The sequence below is a fragment of the Coturnix japonica genome, chromosome 14 (genome assembly GCF_001577835.2).
Source record: "Coturnix japonica isolate 7356 chromosome 14, Coturnix japonica 2.1, whole genome shotgun sequence".
In the NCBI taxonomy this organism is placed as follows: Eukaryota; Metazoa; Chordata; class Aves; order Galliformes; family Phasianidae; genus Coturnix; species Coturnix japonica.
In genome coordinates, this window is record NC_029529.1 from 8,466,769 (window position 1) to 8,488,630 (window position 21,862).

A 21,862-nucleotide genomic window follows, 5' to 3' on the forward strand; every position below is an offset into this window, starting at 1 on the left:
TTAGGTTCGCTGTACAGATTTACCGATGTAACTCGAGTTAAGGCCAACCTGTGGCACTCACTGTGTGCCACCACGGACAGATGCCCGTTTCCCCTCAGGCCGGTCCCTCTCGCTCCATGTGCCAGCACAGAGCGCAGCCAGAAGCCTCCTTCCATCGGCAGATCCTCCTGCTGCCCTCTCTCCCCCTGCCATGCTGTGACATTCATTCAATCTGCCGGCAGGTTTTAGCCCAGATCAGTGCACAGCCAGCTTCCCCAGGTGGGGCAGCCTGGACCACGCGTACCGGGGCTGCCAGGCTGCACAGAGCCCTGGGTTTCTTTTTTACCCTAAGGAAACCATTTATTTCCTGTAACTGTTGAAGTAAAAGTTGAGCAGATCAGGCCCAATGGCCCCAGGAGCCTTTTCCTTTCCACAGTTGCTGTTATTCTCCTTGGAAGACGCTGCTGGTTGGACTGATGCACACATTCACCATTCTCCTTGTGTTGCCATCCATCAAAGGAAGCACGAGGAAGAGACCCGAGCAGTCACTGCTTGTGCTGAGTGACCATTCACTGCAATCAACAGAGGTGCCATCCCAGGGATTTATCCAGTGATTCATCTCCTATTCATTTCAGAACATGTCTAAATTATTTGGAAACTATCAAATGAAACCTCGTCGGTGGACAGAGCATCCCACAATATTTATTCTCTTTCCTTTGGAGGGCAATGATAATTCTCAGATATTTCATGTCAGTGTCTATCTCTGAAAAGAGAAAGGCTGTTTTTATAAAACCTGTATGTCCACGTTCCCCCGTACAGATGGAAGCTGAAACGATTCGTCATTCAGGCTGAATATCCTTAAAGCCCAGACTGCTCTGCCAATGACTTGGCAGCCCCGGGAGCTGCAGAAGGGAGCTGTGGGCAGTGGCACGGCGCTCCTGCTGCTCTTGGCTGCTGCAGCCGCTTCTGGGGCCTTTCAGATACCACACAGAAATAGAGCAGACGTGAACGCTGTCTGATTCATGTCAGGGTCCTGAGGAGATCAGAGCATGGAAAGATTCAAGTGACATGTAGAAGTACTTCTCCTTTCCCCACCTCCCAGTTCCTCCGCCATTTCTTTCTTACCCACATGGAGGACTGGAATTTGTTTCATGAAAAAGAATCGCAATGAAATCATCATTACAAAACAACATAGAATGACAAGGATGAAAGCCATTGTGGAGGAAACATTGATATGAGCACAAATGGCATCAATGATCCTGTCATGAAACAAGCAATATATTTTAATGCATTTACTTTTCATTGCTCCTCTGATTCTTCCGAGATCAGTTATTTTAAGCATTGCCAAGAATGACTTTAAAACACAGCATGGTTTCAGTACGTTCTGATTGGCAATTCTAACTGGATGCAGAAATGCTGATAATAGAAAATATCTAGGTAAGTGTTTACTGATAGTTTTTACAAACAGTACCACAGTTTGGATAATGCTGATAGTAACAGTCATTTGCTCTTTTTCCCACATCCTTACGTATTTATTCACTCCAGAATCATTCTATATTTTGAATTTGAAATCCTAATGGATATCTCTCTCCAGGTAATTGTTCTGTACGTGCCCCGGAGGACAAACTCCTACTTGTGTGCGTGCTCCTTACAGCACACAGTGCACTGTTATTCTATTGCTAGACTTCAATACCTTTCATCTAGGCTTCAATTTGTTCTTAGGTCATTTTTATATCACTAGTAAGAAGTATACTGGTGTTTTAAAAAGAAAAATGCTCACCTACATGGCGCAAATGTCTAATGCTTTGAAGATCTGTTATTTGTTTCCCCTGAGACTGTAAGGAGAAGCGGACACAGTTTGACAAAGTAGAAGAAATGTAGAATTAGAGAACATTAGAGTATGATTGCTCTGCAGAATTGTATATAGAATGGTTATGGATGCAGTTCACAGAGGAGCATGCAAAAAGCAAAGAATGAATGGCAGTAGCTATAACTAATTATAAACCTTTCCGTAATTCTGATAAGGTCATGGACCATAACTCTGAGGCTTAGGTCAGTCCTAATATTGTTCACCTTATCGTCCGTCACCCATTGCAATTGTTTCAAGTGTTTTGCTTAGACATTGAGAGGAAACCATCGTTTAAACTGTTTGGGAGCCTGTGTGAATGTGTGCACTGTGCGTGTGCTGGCACTGAAGGAAGATTATTATCCTTTGTGGATGGGGAGTGGCAGTGTAATCACGCTGATGCAATACTGGAAAGTTTTACTCACCATGACAGCATTACAGAGACAATAATATTTTGTGCTCTTATAGCATCTTTCAAACCACTGCTGTGCTCTTTATCGCATTAGTTTATTAATAAAGCCACAAATAAATAAGCAGAGAAGCAGGGAGGTACCGGCACACACTGTACATACAAGGAAACATGTCAGGGAAAAAACCAGAACACCCGAGAGTGATTCATCGATGCATTCTCCTGCTCCTGGATGGCACTTCCTGCTGACAGCAGGTCTGCTCGACTGCCTTCAGGAAATAGCATGTTAAAATATCTGCGTCAAAAGTAAAAGCCTGCCCTTATGGAGAGTGTTACAGCTCCTGTAGGGGCAAAAAGCTCCAATTGTAGCCCACAGACACTTGAAATTAGAGATTGGACTGAAGAAACACTGGAACCAATTTTACATGAAGCAAAGGTGAATCCTCATTGGACTTGGTGGTAACAGTCAGGCCATTCATGATGCAGTATTAGGGATACAGTAACTGGTAGAAGGAATCTCAATTCACAGCACCAGGCACATGAAATTCCCTGCTGGGCTCTCATTCCATCCATCTGCCTCAGTGTCCTGCCTCTCACTCACTGGTCTCCATTGCTTTCCCACTTTTAAATCAGCACGGGATTTATTCAGGCTGTTAGGTCAGCACTTAGCACCTCAGATTCACGCCTAATACCTAATACACGCCTGAGACTCTGAAGGCTTCTGCTTAGTGATCTTTACATTCTTTAGTTCTGTACCTTTGCTAACAGATCAGTTTTCGTAAACAAGACCATCACTGCAGAGGAGATCATTGCAGCCGGAGAGATATAATGGCATAAAATTCATGTTAGAAAAGAATATAATCTGCAAATAATAATGCACCATTTTGTACTTGTTCCAGGCAGACATTTTTGGCATGATTAGTTTCCTGAGCCTTGAAAAAAAGCCTGTAACAGCATGTGATGTGTGCACTGCTCAGATTTAGTACGCAGTCTGCTCTAGAGGAACCAGCGCCAGCAGTAAAAAAGGAACCACAGCCTTAAATGTCAGCATTCGCTGCAACAGAGAGACAAGATTAAGGGAACAGGGAAATAAAATGCTAATATATAAATCTCTTAATTAATAATGAAGCATTGTAAAATAAATGCATCACATTAATGTGATGTTAGTGTAGATGACGCAGCTGGTACACACATACAATGGAAACGAGCCCTGTACTTTCCTCAGGTGGCTTCTAACAAATACCTGTTATGTGAAGAGTTTCAGTTACAGAAACCACATAAGGTTTCGCATTCACTTCTGCCTGCCCTGCTGTTTAGCAAGCGGTAACACACAGTGATTGCTGCAGTGAGGAGCGTTAAAGGCAGTAATCCCTGCACATGGCTGTGAGTTCTGTGGAATAGAGACACCATTATCCAGTAATTAACAGGGTCTGAGAATTCTCTGTGCTCCTTCAGTTTTTTTATTGCTCGTAAATAGCTCAGTATAAATAAGGGAACGAGGCTTTCTGCCATCCAGGACAAATCGTGAGTGAGCCATTGCTGAAGCACAGATGTGTAAGATGGAGATTCCCTCCAACTTGTACCTGTCTGGGCATCAAACAGTTCCATAAACGAACCTGTAGATGCAGAGCAAGAGGATAAAGGTTCAGTGCTTCTAGTTGAAGGGGCCAGGCCTCTGTGAGCAGTTTCCCTGCGGACAGGCGGGTGTTGATGCCACTTCTCAATTGAAAGATGCTTTTTCTGACAAGTTTCCCCTTTTTCCAAGGGCTGCACATTGCTGCTGCCTGTGACGCTTCCTGTGCAGAGGGACATGGCCCCAAATAGAGCACTGCGTTCAGTGCCTCAATATAACCACTAGGAAACTGTCCAGGCTGATGGCGGCACATAAACCACAGCTGGTTTGTCCTCATATCTGATAATCTCATATCACTTGACAGATATGAAACAAAAACCAGCAGAAAGAAACCGGCATCCAGTTGCATTATCTTTGCGATTTGCATTTCTTTGTTGTTAAGCTCAACGTTATTCCATCACACGCGGTGTTTATTTAAACCATTAGCTCCGAACCGACACTGTCCGCACCCTCCGTCCCCCCCCGCTCCCCGCCCCGCCCCGCCCCGTTCCCGTCCATGTGCGTCGGGGCGGCTTTGGGGCGGGTTTGGGGCGGCACGTTGCGCGGCGTAGCGCGCTGACATCACACTCAGGGCGCCGGCGGCCGCGGGTTCCTCCCGCTGGCGACACCCAGCGCCGGGCGCGGGGACGGGGCGGCGCAGGGTCCGCAGGGTCCCGGAGGGTCCGGAGGGTCCGGGCGTTGCGGCGGGGCCGCGGCGGGGGTATATGGCGGTGACTGTGTCCGCCCTGGCTGCCAGGCTCTCTCAGTCGGCCGCGGCCAGGTCGTACGGCGTGTTCTGCAAAGGGCTGACCAGAACCCTCCTCATCTTCTTCGACCTGGCCTGGAAGCTCCGCATTAACTTCCCGTACCTTTACATCGTCGCCTCCATGATGCTCAACGTGCGGCTGCAGGTGGGCGGCGGGGCCGGGCCGGGTGTTGGGAGCCGTGTGGGGGCCCTGCAGCCGGCCGAGGCTTCGCTGGGCTTTAGTGTACGTAGATTAGATTATAGATATCGCACCGCTGAACTGCTCGGTTTGCGACGGACCCGCAAGGATCCCCGGGTCCGGCTGCACGCAGGGCCCCCAGTCCTGTGTGTGACAGCGGGGTCCCAGCGCTCCTGAGCCCCCACCCCGCCTCCCTCCGGGGCTGCACCTTCCCCTGAACCCCGCCTGACTTTGCTCAGCCGTTCCCAGTTCCTCAGTCATTGTTAACGTAAATACATCACCGGCACACAGAGCTTGACGTGTGATACAACAATTTCCTGCTTCAGTTTCTATTCTCAAATCCGAGAGCAATTAGAACAGTGGAAACACAGAGGGACTGTTAAATAATCATGTCACTGTGTACAAATGACAGCTCAGGTTTAATTCGTGTCTCTCCTGTGTTTCCACGCCACATGGGACTCCTTGAACAAGCTCTGACCTAAAGACGTTAATTAATAGCTCTAGCACCGTATAGAAGTTCTGTTGGTTTTGTGCTGAAATGAAAACGCTGCTTTTTACTGGCAGCAGAAGCAAGCTGTGGGCTTTCCCAACTGGCATCTGCTGCAGCCAGAGGCTGATGCTTTCTGCTCGTAAATGCAGCTGCAGTGCAAGTTTTGACATCTGGCTGCTTTGTGAGTGCTGAGAGATCAGTCTGTCAGTCTGTGACGTGTGGAAGGTGAGATGAAATGGGAGGGCGGAACGCAGCGTCTCGTACTTTTATTTTTGGGACTCATTTGTCCTACAGTGCTGAAGTTTGATCCTGAGCCACACTGCCAAGAATTACACACGTCGCACAGTAATAACCTTGGTGGCTAAAAATGCCTTGCCTTTGCTTCTTATCTGTGCTGGTATGGAACAGCTCTCTTGTAACAACGTCAGCTCCCCATTTGGATGCAGTGCAAGCAGGCGGGTGCTCTGACCTGCTCCTTTGGAAGCTCTTCACACCACATCCCTGATGCCAGCATGTGCTTCTGTTTACAGGAAGATAACTTTAGTGTTTGCCTTTAATGTTAAGCCTCTAATCAGCCACAGACTGTATTTCAGTTAGTGGATAATCATGCTGTGACACAGTGAATCTTTCTAGCTGCTCGTTTGCTGACTCATTTTGATGCTTGCTACAAACTCACTTTTGGTAAGAGGTTAAACTGAATCTGTATAAAGCAGCCTTGCATTGGGTGTACGTCCTGCCCCTTTGGACGTGTTCAAAGCAGGCTGTAAGCAGAGCTGTCTCTTTGGAATACTTCACATTCTGCAGAATTGCTGTTTTCTATATTGTGGGCACTGAGAAGCAGTGATATAGAGAAAGGATGAGGCATCTTGCAGGATGAGCTTGGGAGGAAAAAGAAAACGGGGTGGGGATTTCATGTAGTAACTTCCTGTATTCTTTCTCTTTAGGTCCATATTGAGATCCACTGATTTGTCACTTGTGCTTCTTGCCCTATTTGGAGTCAATTGTGTTCTTCTTCAAGCTCGTTCTGCTGTGAAACAGCAAAGCTATGCTCATCTTCTATAGGAATATGAAGAAAGAATATTTAAACCTGGAAAGAGTATGTGATGGTGGCGGAGATCAGCACAAGGCAGCAGCTCACCTGGCACACATACATTCCATACTGAACAACTCTCAAAATCATAGTAGCAGTTTACAAAAGGAATCATTTTATTGTAACATCAGGAATTGTTCTCTCTTTAGGGTTATACCTCCGCCTTACGTTGGCTCAGAAATGCCTTTGAGTTCGAGTGAATCAGCAGGGAGAAACTCAAATGTAGCAGCTGTGTGGAAAGATTCATTGTGTCTTTGTTTTTCTTCCGGGAAAGACGGGCTGGATGGGGTTTCTCACTGCGTTAATAGCATTGCAGTAATGGGCTGGCTGGAGAAAGCTTGTAGTTTTGCTGGAGACTTCGGCTCGTGCTGCCCAGGAGACAACGCTGTATATTTTGCTCACATGTGGCTGGGGAAGTTGCGGTGTAATCAAGAACTGCAGTTCCTGGATATAGAAGTGAGCAGCATCGTAGGGAATGAATTGCAGCTTGCACTTCCTGGAGAGCCGGAGTTGGGTGGACTTCCTGATCCCTGTTCTGTTCCAGTTGCATCACTGAATGGTTTTACAATGGGACTCTTAAACAACTGTGTTTTTCCTTATTACTTAAACCTTGTTACTTCAGAGCAAACTCTTGGATATAAGAAAATGCTTTCAGATGTACTGTATGTGACTGACAGTTTTCACATCATACAGCTAGGAATGTCTGTGCTAGCTTTTGCACTAGCAGGTCTCTGGTATGAAGTAGCGAAGGTAAAAGTGTACTAAAGTTTTAATAATGTTGATTTTAAACGTTAATAGGAACTTAATTGAGAGACAGAGGGGAGGTTACGGTTCAGGTTTTAGTGATAAGTAAGTAGCTAATGTAAAAATTGCATTTGTGTAGCTGCTAGTAAAACTGGCAGTTGGGAATAATAGGGGCTTTTTTTTAGTACAGAATATCTGTCTTTGAGTGGAAAGAACTTCTTAATCTCAGAACTTTTAACACCAGAGCAGAACTGGGTTTGACTGTTTAACACAGATCTTTTGTTTTCTTAAAGTTTTGTATTTGCTGAGTACTCTGGCTACTGTTTACAACCATTTCCAATGAAGCTACTGCTTATAGAACTGAATTCCCAGCGTGAAACCAACTCTAAAGTATCAGTCCTTAAAACACTTTGAATAGGAAAGCCATTGGGGTGATGGTTTTTAGGGCGCAGCTCTCTGCACTGGTCCTTTTCAAGGCTGTTACTGCTCCAATTTGTACAGGAATCTGTTCGCCCCATTGGGCTACAATAGGCACTATAAATAATTTCTAACAGAAATTCCTTGAAACAGCAATTGTTATCACTGAAGCATAAGTAATCATTTCTGGGCCTGTTGACTTTGGCACAGACTTCTGATAACAGGATTTAGCGAAGAATGGAGAAAGCATGTTGGAATCGATACAGCTGCTTCTGAATAAGAAATTGTAACATGTGTTCCCATGGGCACGTCAGTGGAGAAACTCATTGTGCAGAAGGTCAGAGATTGAACTTTGTGCCCAATGTTTTCAGTGCAGGGAGTTTTGTTAGAGGTAGGCTCAGTGTGCTCTGTGGACTTGCCTGAAAAGGGAGGTGCTGATGTGGTGGGTTAGCACGTGTCTTCTGCTAACTCCTCCATCACTCTGAGTCACAAGTAGGAATTTAATGGGCACAAAACTCACGCCAGTGGCTGACAGGCTAAGTGTCACTTTTGCTATCTAACTTACTTCACTTCAGATGTGGCATTTGGTTTGAACTGTATTCATCCAAAAAGCCAGGGGTGTTTCTAATTATTGTTTTTAAACACACCAGCACAGAAAAGTCCTTGACTATGAAGGTGAGATGCTGGGTAGCAGTGTGACAGGGAGACGTGCTGGACTAACTTTACTGAAGGTCAACTACGCTAATTGCTGTGTTGGACAGTGTGCTGTGTTTTTATTATCCCAAGTGGCTGATTATTTCTTCTGGATGTCAGAAGAATTAAAAAGCCATTCGCTTGGATTTAGAAAATAACATTTTCCCTTTATTTTTAATATATTCCCATTTAACAGTTAAATTCTGGAATTTTGGCTCTGACTCCCAGTCTCAAAATTACCAGAAGCTTTAAGGTGACAATGGATCATGTACTGTAAGTAAATGTATTGACAACAATAGTTTCCTTCTAGTCGAACAGCTCATTCTATTCTCTCCCATCTCCACTACTGCAGCTTTTCACCCTTGCAGTGGTAGCTCTACAAGTGTTTATGAATCAAGATTGCTTATGTAAATCTGGATCTGAAACCCCAAAACATAAGGCACAAAGACACTTTCCCCCAGGAGCCTGTAGCTTATTTAAGTGATGGTGTTAACACTTATCTGTGTGCAAATTAACCCTAAAAACAGCTGGCAGAGCTGTGGGTAAAAGGATGAAGATGGGGAGTGGAGCTGGAGTCTGTTAAAGCTGGCTTGGCTGCTTTACAAAATAAGAATTGTGTAACTGCAACTTGGTTGCTCTCAGCAGCTGTATGGGTACAGAAACACCCTCTTCCTGCGTGGTGGGCTTTCCTGATTGCTTCTGTAAAGCTGAACTCAGACACAGTCCACAACTGATTGCTTGAACTTCCTATTTAGAGAATCCGCAGCCTGGAAGATTCCCTTCCCTGCTGTGCATCGTTTGGGAGCTATGTATTTTTGGGAACCAGAGTTACGTAGCGCAGAAGTTTCTTAGTGTTGTAATGTTAATAGGCAAGAGGAATAGCTAAAAGCATAACATTAGGAATCCAGTTTCTAACTTGTCTGCTGTTAATGATCATTTTAAAAAAGGAAAAAGGAAAAAAAAAATAAAGGAAAAATGAGGGAAGCCACTGGTATGTTAAATGTGTGCACAGTGGAGTGCCAAGGGCTGTCTCATCACTGATAAGCCTATGCAGGAGGGAATACTGATCCCATGTATCACAGTCCAGGCAATATAGTCCTGTTTGAAGCAGAACTTGTACTGAGTGGCCTTTAATTCCTTGTTACCGGATCACTTTAAACACAGATACAATGCAGTTAAGTGATATGATGGGTTTTTGTGTATTATATGTATATTGAACATAAAATTTATAGAATGCCTTGTGGATTTCATTCAGTTTTAAGATAGGTTGTAGTACATATTCTTGGTTTTTATTGCTTAAGGCCTAAAAGGTAGCTTTCTAACTCCAAACATTCCTTCTGAAATTGAAATAAAAGATACTTGTCAAGCTAAAATCTCACATACTATACTGCACTTTAAGCTTGGGAAGGCCATAAATGGAAAGCACTATTCTTGCACTAATAGAACTGTTCCAGTGGTGGAGACAATGCTCAAATGGGTGTCTTTTCTTTTTTTCCTTCTCTAGGGAAGAATAGTAAGCCAAAATGACAGCTGTCCTTTGCGACTGTATTTAAATAAAACACAACGTGTGGTTTAGGCCGCTGTTCTCCCTACGGATGTTTTGATATTAACTCATCTCAGAAGGTGGAAAACATCTCAGCTAAGAATCAGGTTTGCATGGAGTTTTGTGGCCTCAAAAAGTCACACGTGAAACTGAGTTGCATGTGGTGGTAGAGTTGTTTTGGGATGATCACAGTAGAGAAAAATAAGTTTTAAAAGGGGCAGGGGATCTTTAAACTGAACCAGGAGATGCCTTTTTACTTCCAGTTCTCACGCCTTGCTGTTCTGTTGCTGCTGAAAAGGAGTATTTCTGCTGAACAACTCTGGTTGTTTAGAAGTTCACTGATCAGTGTCTAGATCCCTCCTGTACTACATAGCAAAGAGCTCCTTCTGCCATCAGAAGACAAGGAAATATTAAGTATGTAGATAATTGCCCAATACGTTCCCACAAACATACGCTTAATGGAAGTTGGCAATATGGTGTACTGCTTAAAAACAGAGAATACACTTTAAAATGTGTGTGCACAAACTCTGCATGTGGGTAAAAAACCATATAATCACAGTGTGGTGTTGGAATGCTTATGTAAACTATTATTTACTTTTCTGGCATTACAATGCAAAATGAAGTAGAGGTGGTGTTGTAATTCTCAGTGTGGTAACAGTGCAATCTTAGGAATCATTTGTGTGCATCATCTTGCACCATGAGGCAGTTTTAACTGTAGGCAGCTTTCAGCCTTTTGCTTTTTCAGTGTTATCGTTTGGTGTTGGTTTTTTGAGACGCAAAGACTGCACTTTCTTAAGCTTTGCCAAAGTTTGCCTTTTTTTCTCCCTGTTTCCCCCCCTTATGTGTGTATGTGTACACATATGCTAAAAGTAGATGTTCTTTCAGTTTCTGGAGGCAGTCTGTCCCTACTTGCCCAACGTTTCAGCTTATTGCCACGTTTCTTGTTTGCTTTTTTAATTACGGCCTGGTCCTACCTGTAGCTGCCTTCTCCTCCCTTCCCATAAACTTTACCATAAGCGTATGCTGAAATTCTCTTCCTCTTCAGAAACGCTGCCCTGTAATTTATTATGAATAACAAACTGACAGAAACCAGAGATTTAAGTATCCACAGGGTGACTTGGCTGTGACCAGTGGTGTATCTGGCAGAGCAGCAGGGAGTCTTTTTCCCTTCAAAGCAAGATGTATTACCTCTGTCACACGAAAACTTCAGCTGCAGTGTAGGGCTCATCAAATACATTGTGGCTGATGTTTAAGAAAGCAATGATTGCAGCTGCAAGGCTGATTTTTTCATTTCTGATCAACTCAGATACTGAATACGAGGACACAGGTAAACCATCTGCTGACACTTGTTGGGTGAATAAATAATGCGGCAGTGTTAGAATGATGCTGTCCTCCTTTACTACTTCATTGTTAATGGTGAAATCAAATAATAATAATAATAATAATGGCCAAAGGGACTTCTGTGTAGAACATCTGCCTTGACATGACTCTGGATACTTCTGTGATCTCAGTCTGCTTTGAACATCTTCCTGCTCTATGGAAGATCCACCTAGTTAGAATGTGATGCCCCAAAATGGTTAAAAATCAGGAACAACATTCTTTGGTCTTCTGGTTGTGGTCAGTTTCACCCATCAAATACACAGATACCTGAGTGTAGGCAGTTCTCGCTCCCAAATGTCGGTATATCAATGTGTAGCGCCTCATTCATTGGTGGATGAGTGTTCTGGGAACCTTCTTGGAAATGGGTTGTGCTCCCGCTGCCTGACACTCACTGTAACTGCTGACACCGTCATACATCCTGCAAACTGTGATGCTACCCGTGCAAAGCAATTTCAGTCTATTGTTTTTGGCCTAATGTTTTCAGTGTGGGAGATAGAGAAGGTTGGCACAAACCATTTTTATGTGTGTTCCAGAGAAAAACTGTTTACAACTTTGTATGTATTTCAGAAATCTAACACTTTATTACTTCTGAGTTTCCACAGTAAGCTTGAAATCTGTTGTCCTACTGCAATAAGTGCAGGCATTTGGTTGTTAACGTGCTGTCTAAGCTTCCAGAAGCTGGTTGTGATGCTGCTGACTTACACCACAGGAGGGAGTTGAACATCTTTCCAATATTTCCAGCTATGGCATTGTTTTGATCTCAGTACAGTGCATTTCAGTTTATAAATATGCTGAATGTGACTGGTCTTATGGATTGTCACCGCAAATAGTTGGATGTACAGAATTAATACACGGCGGTATTATGGTATAATACACTGTAAATGTTTACATTTGAACTCTTGAGTACCGATTGTGGGTTTTATCGAGCTATTTAAAAACAGAAATAAATGTCTTATTAAAAAAAGGATCTTTTGTCTGTACTCAACAAAAGAACCAACTGTGCTGCTGCTCATCCCAGTGTTGCAGTCTGTGTATCATAGAGATGTACATGTAACTTAAACGTTCCTATTTCCGACTACATAGAGGGATAGAGGGTATTTTTGTTTTGTTTTACAGATACAATTTGAGAGATGTGTGCTCATCATTTGGCAGATGTATTAAAATCCTTTGGGGGAACACAGGTGTGTTTATGCTCGGCTTTGGATGTCTGCTAGCTGAGCTCCAGGTTAATTATACCCAGTGCTTTTTACCCTTCTTCTCTTTGACGTGCCTTAATGAACCAATCAGATTGAATTTAATTCCAAAGTATTTCCTGAGTTAGCCAGCCTAGTCTTGCACCACAGTTTAATTTCGGAAGAGGAAAGAAAAATGTCCTAAATGAATAGAAAAGATGTCATTTTCTTTATAAGAATATTTTTGAAAAGTAGATGGAACGCTTTGCCTTCCATTTAAAAGAATAGAGAATGTGTAGGGTTCTTGTTAACAAGTACTACTGCATGCTTGTAAAAGCACGCTGTAAATATCATGAGCCTTAGGAAGTGCCGTCTGTTTGCTTTCTATGCCCAAAACCTCTTTATTTATCTTTATCCTCACAGTTCAAAGGAAGTTATAAAAACGTTTCAGAATTCTTTACAGTATTGTGCATTGTTAAAAGTACCCCGGGGGCACAGGACCAAAGCCAACACAAAAGTCCAACTCCTCTCTTGCTCACTGAAGAACAGGCCAGCAGCAATGACAAAGCAGGATGTTTCTAATACATTTTTTAGGCTGGGTGGAGCTGGAGCCTGGAGCCCTTAATCACTTAAGCTTGAAGTTATTCACAAATGACCCTTCAGAGTTCAGTGTTCCTGTCTGGCCTCTTGCAATAAGGCATATTTTTTACAGCAGAGATTCCTAAATAGCTTTTCAGATCTTAAGCCTTGCATTCCAAGTGCTGCGCGCTGACTGCAAGCATGCAGGACTGATTCCAGAGGTAGAAATAATCAGGACGTTTCCAGTTTCTGGCCTTTGCTCCCCTTCTACGGTATAAAGGTACTGAAGTACCAATCCGAGATAAAGGAGAGCACCTTTCTAAGTGCTTGTTTGTACACCTCCTGCTATCTGTTGTTTTAGGCTGCATCTTCTGTTTGCTGTGTCTCTCAGTGAGAACATCTGTACAGACTGCAGCATGTTTGTTGGTCCTCCGCTTTGATTTCAGGTAAGTGTTCCCTACAGTCTGTTGCTTAACATACTACCTGTCTGGTCTGCGTTGTCACTATGAAACGTGATTTCCAGAGCTCTTCTTCACTTTCCCTTCTGGTTTAAAATAATTAGTTTGCAGTTGATAACATAATTTCTATTCAGCTAAACTATTTAGTTTCTAAATTACTGTTTGTGGGGGGGTTTTTAAGTGTCAGTTGAGCAGGTCTCTGTGCTACTTGCTCAACTTACAGACAGTTCTGAAGTCTTTTCCTAATATCCATGAGGCCCCGTAGCTGCTCCTGAATGAACTATTCAGCAGCTTCTCTCACACAGGAAGTGTGTTTTTCTGAGGGCTGCTATTGAAACAGCATTGTCCAAACCTTCAACTGTACTTTGTGTGTTGTTATCACTGCTATAGTTAGCACAAAATAATGCATTTATCAATTAAAACACATCTGGTAAACTTTTGTTACTCATCTATGCTTGCCAAATCCAGCAGCTGATCTGCCTGGGAAGGAACTGCATTTCTACCTCCCAGCAGACGCTCCAGCCATGACAGTCAATGAGATTTGTAAGAGGACTCTTGTAACACACAAACATGAGAGACAAAGCTTAAACTCGGAGCAGGGACAGACCTCACAAGTGCTGTGAACACGTTATTGGTTTAATTTTCTTACGTCATTTTGCCATAAGTGTAGGATGAGGAGTGAATTTACTGCATGAGACGATGCGGTTCCAAGCTGATTTGCCTTTATGGAAGGATCTCTGTCAAACAGCTCAGGGTCCATGGTGGGGTGGGCTTAAGTAGAATCAGAAGGAATTAAAGAGTTGTGTTTTATATCAGTTTTGTGGGAAAAGGAAATAACACCTTGACTACTTTTGCACTTGGAGTTGTTCTTTCTGCTATCTTCGCAGTCCTATGTACACTTTGTGACAATGCAAACTAAAAGATGAAGTAGTCCATCAAACACACGAGGAAAGCGAGGGGGTGAGCTTTTTGGTTGTTTGTTTTGCATTTTGGAAAGTGTTATTGCTAAGAAACAAAATCTGATAACTGGATTTATCTGTTTAAGTAACTTAGGTTGGTTTAGTAGGACAAATCACAGCTTCAATCCCATAATCCAATCACACAGGATCAGTACCCATGTCTAGCCTTGTTGACCTAATCAGAGCTCTGTAAGCATGGGGAACTCCCTACATGAACCGAACTGTAAGGTCAGGACTTGTGTTCTATGGGGATGTCCTCAAACATGAGCTAGATGAATAGCCCAGGCCTACTAACAGCAGCGTCAACGTGTACATTCCCTGCTGCTCAAATGCAGACCATACGATGTTCCTGAATTACTTTAAAATCACTGTATTTTCCAAATATCGTGCTCCTCGCAAATAAACACAAATGGAATAAGCATGTTACTTTGAAAATGTCAGCATTTAGTAGCTGAGAACTGCATTGAATTCAGAACGCTGTGCATGGCCATGTCTCTGTCCAAAACCAGGCTGAAAACAAGGCAGGACATCTGTGCTGGCTTTGCAGGCTCACTTGAGAGTCTTTATCTCATTATACAACCAAGATGCCTCTAATTCTGTGATCTAGAGATAAAAGACTTTTTGTTAGCATAAAATATGGCACTGTAGTTTTTTTGTCTGCATGTATATTGCAATACATATTTTCATATATCCATGCATGAATAGTTTTGCTTTTCCAGCTCAAGTGTAGATTCCTGCTTGAGCTCATAAGTGCTTTCCATAAGAGATAAAATGTCCAGTAGCAACAAATGGGAACACGTTCCTAAATGCTACATCAAGCACCATGAAAACATTCTTTGAAATCCCACTGTCATCAAGTTACTGCTTTATTTGTTCCTATTGCCTATGGTCAATGTTAATTATAAGTTTAGATTTCTGAGAAGAATGTTTTACCTGCGTTTATCCACCATTACTTGCAGTTTCATCATCTAATAAAACCAATTTTGTCACCTTTCTAATAATTTCAAGATGGCACTTTATTAACTTTAGTTGAAGAGTACAAAGAATTTATCTTCTTTTAACTCGTATTGATACATCTCAGCTTTACTAAAGCAGAATGAAATATAAGATTTATAAGAAAGATTTGTACAACTTATGCAGAAGTTTGAGGCCACTAAGGGAAAGAACTGCAAAGCTTCTGTTCCTCACAGAGTACATCTGAAATTCCATAGAAGCAGTTAGTACAGTGCAGATTTAGATACAAGAAATGCCCCAAAATACTTTATGGCATGATTTAACGTATGAAAGAGATAATACCTCTTCTCAACAGATTACAGATGGCTTTTGCTGAGAGACCTGATTTGAGGATACAGATTGTACCCAGGTAACAGTCTATCTGTCTTGTAAATCTGACGAAGATGTTGAGAAAATTATCTGTTAGACTGCAGTTGTCTGCTGGCTCGTTTTTCAGGTTTGGTGTCCTCCCCACTTGCTGAGCTCTGGAAAAACTTTACAGATGGGAACAGAGAGCATGGGCATGGTTTTGTAAGTCATGAGAACTTCGCTGGGCTCATTATCCACATCTAGATGGATGGAGAAATTGCTTCTCCTCTAGCAGGAGGATCAGGAGGCTTTGCCAAGCCACAGAGAACAAACCTGTGCAGAAGAAAAGCCATTTATTCCCAGTAGGTACAAGAACTGATTCTTGGGCTTTCGCGGCGTTTTCAGCAGGTTTCAAAAACATTTACGTGAGAAGTTTTCAAGTACGTGTGTCCTTTTATCTCCTACAGCTCTGGATCTTCTCTCCACAAACATATCAGGAAATGGAGAAGATATGAAAAAAAATAGTCTTTATCCAGTTTGGAAGTGTTTATCAGCACACGCTCTGCTTGAGTAGCTCTGTGGATGAAGATGGCGTAGCAGGTATTTAAATGTGGGAATCATCTTTCTAATAAACATTCTCCATTAGCTCAGATTGTGACAAAAAAATCTCCTTCTAAAGCATGGCAATTTGCCAGCCCCAGCTCTTAGTGGTAAATTCTGCTATACAAAGCAAGTTTTTATATCTGAGGCCACTTCCCGTCGCTATTTTATCATCTCCCTGCTTTTGTCTGTTTTCAATAACCGCCTTTCTATTTTCACATCTTTTATATACATGTATATACAGATCCTTTCCATGTTAGTAAGGATAAGAACGACAGATTGCTGACTTCAGTTTCATCGCAGTAATGTACTATAGGGTTATTTTTACTTTACACTATTAAAAGAACGAAACATGTTGGTATTAGAAGTATTTCCTGGATTTGGGAGTGGGATGGGGAGGCAGAGGTTGATATTTCATAATAAGGCTTTAAAACTAAAATAATCTCTGAGCATAGCACTACAGATTGACACGAGGAGGCTGAGTTCTCACAGTGCAAGTGCACTGATTTAAAGGACTCAATTTAAGCATATTAAAATTTAAAACCTGAAAATAAATTAGGGCAAAGGCCAGCCGTCTGTGCTCTCACTATCCACAGTGGCTGCATGTTTCTGCCTGGAAACAGCAGGAAGGAGAAGCTGCACTGAGAGCAGAGATCCCTGCAGACACAGCGGGACCAAAAGGGACTTGAGGGAAAGGATGACTGAATTAGAGCCGGTCAGGGCAGAAGGATGAGACTGGAGGAAAAGAAATTAAAGATGCAATGCAGCAAACAGAGAAAAGCTTTTGGCATTACAAGAAAGGGAAGCTGTCCCTGATGTCACCGGCCATTTTTGACAGGCTGCCATGAAATCCTTTTTCCCCACAAAAAAAAAACAACTGTTAGCTGCAAATCATCATGTACTCATCTTTTTAGGAAGCCCTTTTTGTTGTCCTTTAGACCCACTGTTCTTTGATGGATATGGTACCACACTACAAATAATGGGCGCAGTTCTATCAGGCTTAAATTACGATTTTGTTTCTTAGGAATGATTATTTTAAACTGTGCTGAGATCACAGAAATTTTCTGGTCCCAGAGGTATAAAGCAGCAAATTTATCCTTCATGTAACTGCATGAGATAAACTGAGTTACAGCAGGAATTATTTTGACCTGTCTCTTCCATTTTATTGGACAAGTTTTTTACTTCAGCACTTGCCAAGTTTTAACTTTGACTCTCTCTTCCTTAACATTTTCTTGTATTTAAAGACATATTTTTTCTTTAAGGCTATAATGAGATACACAGCAAAAGAAGCACAACTACGGCGAAGATCTGCTTTTTAAATTGGAATTATGTTTCTATTGGTAAGAAAATATTCAAGCATTTCTGTATTGGTATAGAAGAATACAGGATTATTCTTGTATCTATGATGATACGCGAGAAATAAAGTAGCAGGTATGGCCATGAGAAGAACATGATTTAAGCAATGCTTTTCTGCTTCAGGCTCTATGTATCCTTTTCTAACTAGAGCAGCTGGGATAAATGGAGCCCTTTGTTGGTTACAGACAGTAAAAGTTTAAAATATTACATACAGCCTTTGAGCAAGGGATCCCCACCCCTCCGCATGTAGACTCAACAGCAGCTATGTATTTAAATATACCATAGTGGGGAGCTCACCCTCACCAGCAGGCTGCTACAGGAAACAGCATTTCTGGACAGCCATAAGACACAGGAGTCTTAGACATTCAACACAACCAGTTTTTTAGAAACAAAAACCAAAACAAGGAGTAAGGAGTGGCTTTACCCTGATAATTTTACATCTTTGTTGGCATCATTTATCTTTCTGATGCCACTATAAAGCCAGGATAAAGCCTGGTGTAAACGCTGTCACTCCACGCTGGCTGTTCTTGACTGGAATGCAATTATAAGCTTGCATTTGTTCTGGATCGATTTAGCACTGCTGTACAGATCATGTATTGACAAGCACAGTCTGCCTGCAGACAGTTTCAGAAGGGCTGTGTGAGGGATCAGAAAGAATTGATGGAGAGATGGTTCAGAATAAAGTTAGGAATCTACAGGGATGTCCCCACTGACAAAATAGTTATCCACCACGCTGCCTTCCTTATTCCTGCACCATCTGTGTGTCACAGTCTACCAAAGCTGCAGTTGTGCCAATGAACAATTATTTTAGAGAGCTCTCTTGTTTACAGCATGGCTTTACAGTTATGTGAACAGCTGAGAGCACACTGAAAGTCACAATCATTAGCTGACAGTTCCTACTCCTGGCTGAATTTATGGTCACACGTTTACTAAGCCCAGATTTGTGCACGGCTGACTTGCCAGCAGACAGATCTGAGCCAGCTCACGTGGAGATACCAATTGCATTTCAGACAGCAGCTCAGCGGTGAATCAGGAGCACCCGGTCCGACCCCTCTGACCCTGCGTGTCGTGAGTGAGCCCAGCCTGTCGCTCTGGCTGCCATGCAAACTGAGGGATGCCAGCCCTGATGCACCATGGAGCTGGTTAAGGAGGCTTCTCCAGGCAGGGAGGAAGGAGCCGTGTGGGCCTCCAGTAATTTACATTACTGAAACGGGAAACGTATCAAGGTTAGATTAACCTTATTTCTCCCTACAGGTAAATGCCAGATTAATAATGAGGATCTTTTCCAGTATTTCCATTCACTGATAAAAAGCAATCCAGAATAAAAGGGAGTTCTCTCTTGCTGAGGAAAAGATGTGAGAACCAACAGGGCTTTTTGACACCCACATTCTTCAATTATTAGAAGTGTGTATATATATATATATATATATATATATATATATATATATATAAAGGGGGTGGGTGGGATGTGATTTTCATTCACTATGGCTTGCAAGCTGGTTTAAATTGCAATCCATAGAAGTGACTCAAGATTTAATGAGCTCCTTAAACCACTAAAATATGATGTAAGGCACTCAGTTGTCTTTCCCAGTCTTCTGTGTTACAACGAATGTCGTAACAGATGTGCTCCTGACCCCTGAAAACTAAACGTGACATGATAAATTACCTCTTAGTGCAAACCTAATCAAAACAGACACTAAGCTATCTGAAAGAGCAAAACAAAGACAGAGTATCACCTAAAAATCTGGCATATAACCACATTTCTCATAAGGGAATCAACCCTGCCAGCAGTCGGTTTTGAAGAACATCCCATTTCCCCCTGAAGATAATTTAAACAGACCAACTATTGGACTCCTATTTGCACAAATGACAGACTATGAACTTCTTCCAGCACAAAAGGCGAGACTTGAGGACACAGAACTGGCGAAACACACCTCCTGTACAAACAGCTGGGGCTACAAAAAGGACAGCAAGGAAGAAAATAACAGGCCAAGTCGTCTTCAAAAAGCCGACTGGAAGTCTAACACAGAGAGATACAATTCCTGCGTGTTTCAGAATGGAAAAGCCACCAAAGTTCCAGAAAACAAAGTAGATGTGAGAGAATGATTCACAACAGGAGCCAGTCAGATAAAAACTCAGACCTTTAAGCTTTATATCACGTACCTCACCTAAGGATTAAACAGCTTTGCTCAGTAAGAACCCTGCATGCAGAACTACGCTGTATGCCTAGAACATGGGTAGGATCGGGCTCATGCAGAAATAGGTGTCTTTATAGAATACACAACGTGCAGGGAAAAAATAAGCTTTGAGGACTGTGTGCCATCACTGCAGAGAGCCACGAGGAGACACTAGTTTCAGTGCTCTTCTGCATGTCGTCAGGTTAAGCCATTCACCATAATGGGACTGAAAGTAGCAGACTTTCCTCAAGATACATTTCAAACTCCAGCAGGGAAAGCGACATCAGCACTGCAAAGTACTGAAAATGTGACTGCTTGCTGAAATTAAGTTATAATGAAGAAATTTTATTCATCACAAGTCTGTCTGATTTCAGCACAGCATTTATATAAAATACCCCACCTGACCACTTTAATGAGGACCGTCTCTTTTCCTTATCTTGCTTGCCTTACAAATGTCTTTGCCATTCATTTATTTTATTTCAAAGCCCAGCCTTGTTTCCACTGAAGCCAGCAGGAATTCTGCCACTGACCTGGTGGGAGGGAGGCTGACCTCCACAGCTCACTCTTTTCTTCTATTAGTGACTGGGCTTCTGCTTTGCAGTAGATTTTTTCTTTTACCAAAGGTTATACAGAAATATTGAATAAGAAACGGCTGCTAATTGAAAATGAAATGCTAAATGAAAGCAAGAAAATGGAGTATATCTTATGTGACTGCATGAAAAACCACAGATTTAATGAAAACATTCCGTGATGAAACAAAACACCAGGATTCTCCTTGTGAACCAGATTCCCCTCGGATGTAAATTAACAGTTTGCTCAGTGGGCAGTAAATATTCGGAGCCCACTGTCAGCTCATCTGCATTCAAGCTGATTTTTAATTGCACTTTACGCAGTCCAAAAACCCTTCTCTTACCAAGGCCGTGCTGTTTTATGTAATCACCTCCTTTTCATACGGTGATTAAACCTACAGGAAAGCGTAGGAGCATTTTAGGGGTTGTGATGTTGATGATTTCTCACCGAGGGACACCTGATCACCACAGCAGCTGTCAGAACCAACGCAGTGGTGCCAGGAGGTGAGCACTGCAGACAGCCCCCACTGCACACACTGCGCCGTGCCAGCCTGAGACAGGAAAATGAAAACCCCGATACCTTCCTGTTGGCTGACCCCGTCCTCCCCACGTTTCCTTTCTGAATAAAATTTTAACACTAAAAGGTTTTAAAAAATAATGCGGGGTGGTTCCTGGGAAGGAAGGAAGAGTGGTTGGTGCCAGAGCTCTGCTCTTACCTTCTGGCTTTGGCTGCAGCGGTGTCACACCGCTGTCGTAGTGAGGACTTAAGAAATCCCACAAGAATTTCAAGTCTCATGACCGTAAGCAGCCTAATTCTCTTCCTTACCAGTTCAAGCATTGCACATTAATGCAAAATCCTGCACTGTGTACAAGGAGCTCCCATTTACACACAGCACTTCATAGCCACTGCGGGAACAGCACCCAGCAGCTCTCAGCACCCGACCCAAGAACCAGGGCAAGCAAGGCTGCAAAGAAAATAAACACTGCGAGGCTCCTTTTTGGACACTCAGCACCACAGAATATTCGAGTTCGAAGGGACCCATAAGAACCATCGAGTCCGACTCCTGGCTCCGCACAGGAACCACCCAGCTCAGCCTGCACGTCTATTTCCACCCACTCCGTCCCCCTCACAACAAGGCACCAGCCCAGCTCTGGTCCCGCACCCTGCGGCCATCCCCGGCTCTTTCCCCTCCCGGACACCTTCTCAGTCCCAGTCGCTCTGCGGTCGGACCCGGCTCCCCCCCCTCCCACCGCCTCACTCCGGCAGCTGCGGGCGGGCCGGGCTCCTCCACACGGAGCTTCTGTGGGGCACTGAGCGCTGCCAGCCCGCGCCGGGAGCCCCAGGAAGCAGCGGGCGGCACGAAGCTCCGCGCGGCGCGAGGCACGAACGGACACTGAGGGAGGAGGCAGCGCGGCCACGAGCGGCGACATCGCAGCGGCGGCAGCAGCAGCTCGGATCCGGCCCGGCCCGGCCTCCCCCCGCCCCTCCGCGGTCACATGAGAGGGGCGGGCGGTTGGGCCGAGGCGGCAGCTGCTGCCCGGG

The 21,862-nt window shown here is 43.4% G+C and overlaps 1 protein-coding gene and 1 long non-coding RNA gene across 2 annotated transcripts; one reads left to right on the forward strand and one right to left on the reverse strand.

The window, feature by feature from the left end:
* Positions 1-4,371: 4,371 nt before the first annotated feature.
* On the forward strand, positions 4,372-9,681 carry LOC107320830 (small integral membrane protein 10-like protein 2A). The gene is made up of 2 exons (XM_015877057.2): positions 4,372-4,757; positions 6,225-9,681. Exons 1-2 carry the CDS (start codon positions 4,572-4,574, stop codon positions 6,243-6,245), a joined length of 207 nt encoding a protein of 68 aa, XP_015732543.1. The 5' UTR covers positions 4,372-4,571; the 3' UTR covers positions 6,246-9,681.
* Positions 9,682-10,545: 864 nt separating this feature from the next.
* LOC116654081 lies at positions 10,546-21,744 on the reverse strand. The gene is made up of 2 exons (XR_004308956.1): positions 21,520-21,744; positions 10,546-15,950 (listed from the first exon to the last, which is right to left on the reverse strand). It is a non-coding gene; the product is annotated as an uncharacterized LOC116654081 (long non-coding RNA).
* Between the last annotated feature and the right edge of the window lie 118 nt (positions 21,745-21,862).

What these genes read in the sequence shown, in the direction of transcription:
- LOC107320830 (XM_015877057.2), top strand. Translation starts at nt 4,572, where the DNA reads ATGGCGGTGACTGTGTCCGCCCTGGCTGCCAGGCTCTCTCAGTCGGCC. An exon ending in TGCTCAACGTGCGGCTGCAG is followed by an intron (nt 4,758 to 6,224) that starts GTGGGCGGCGGG and finishes CTTTCTCTTTAG; the next exon opens with GTCCATATTGAGATCCACTG.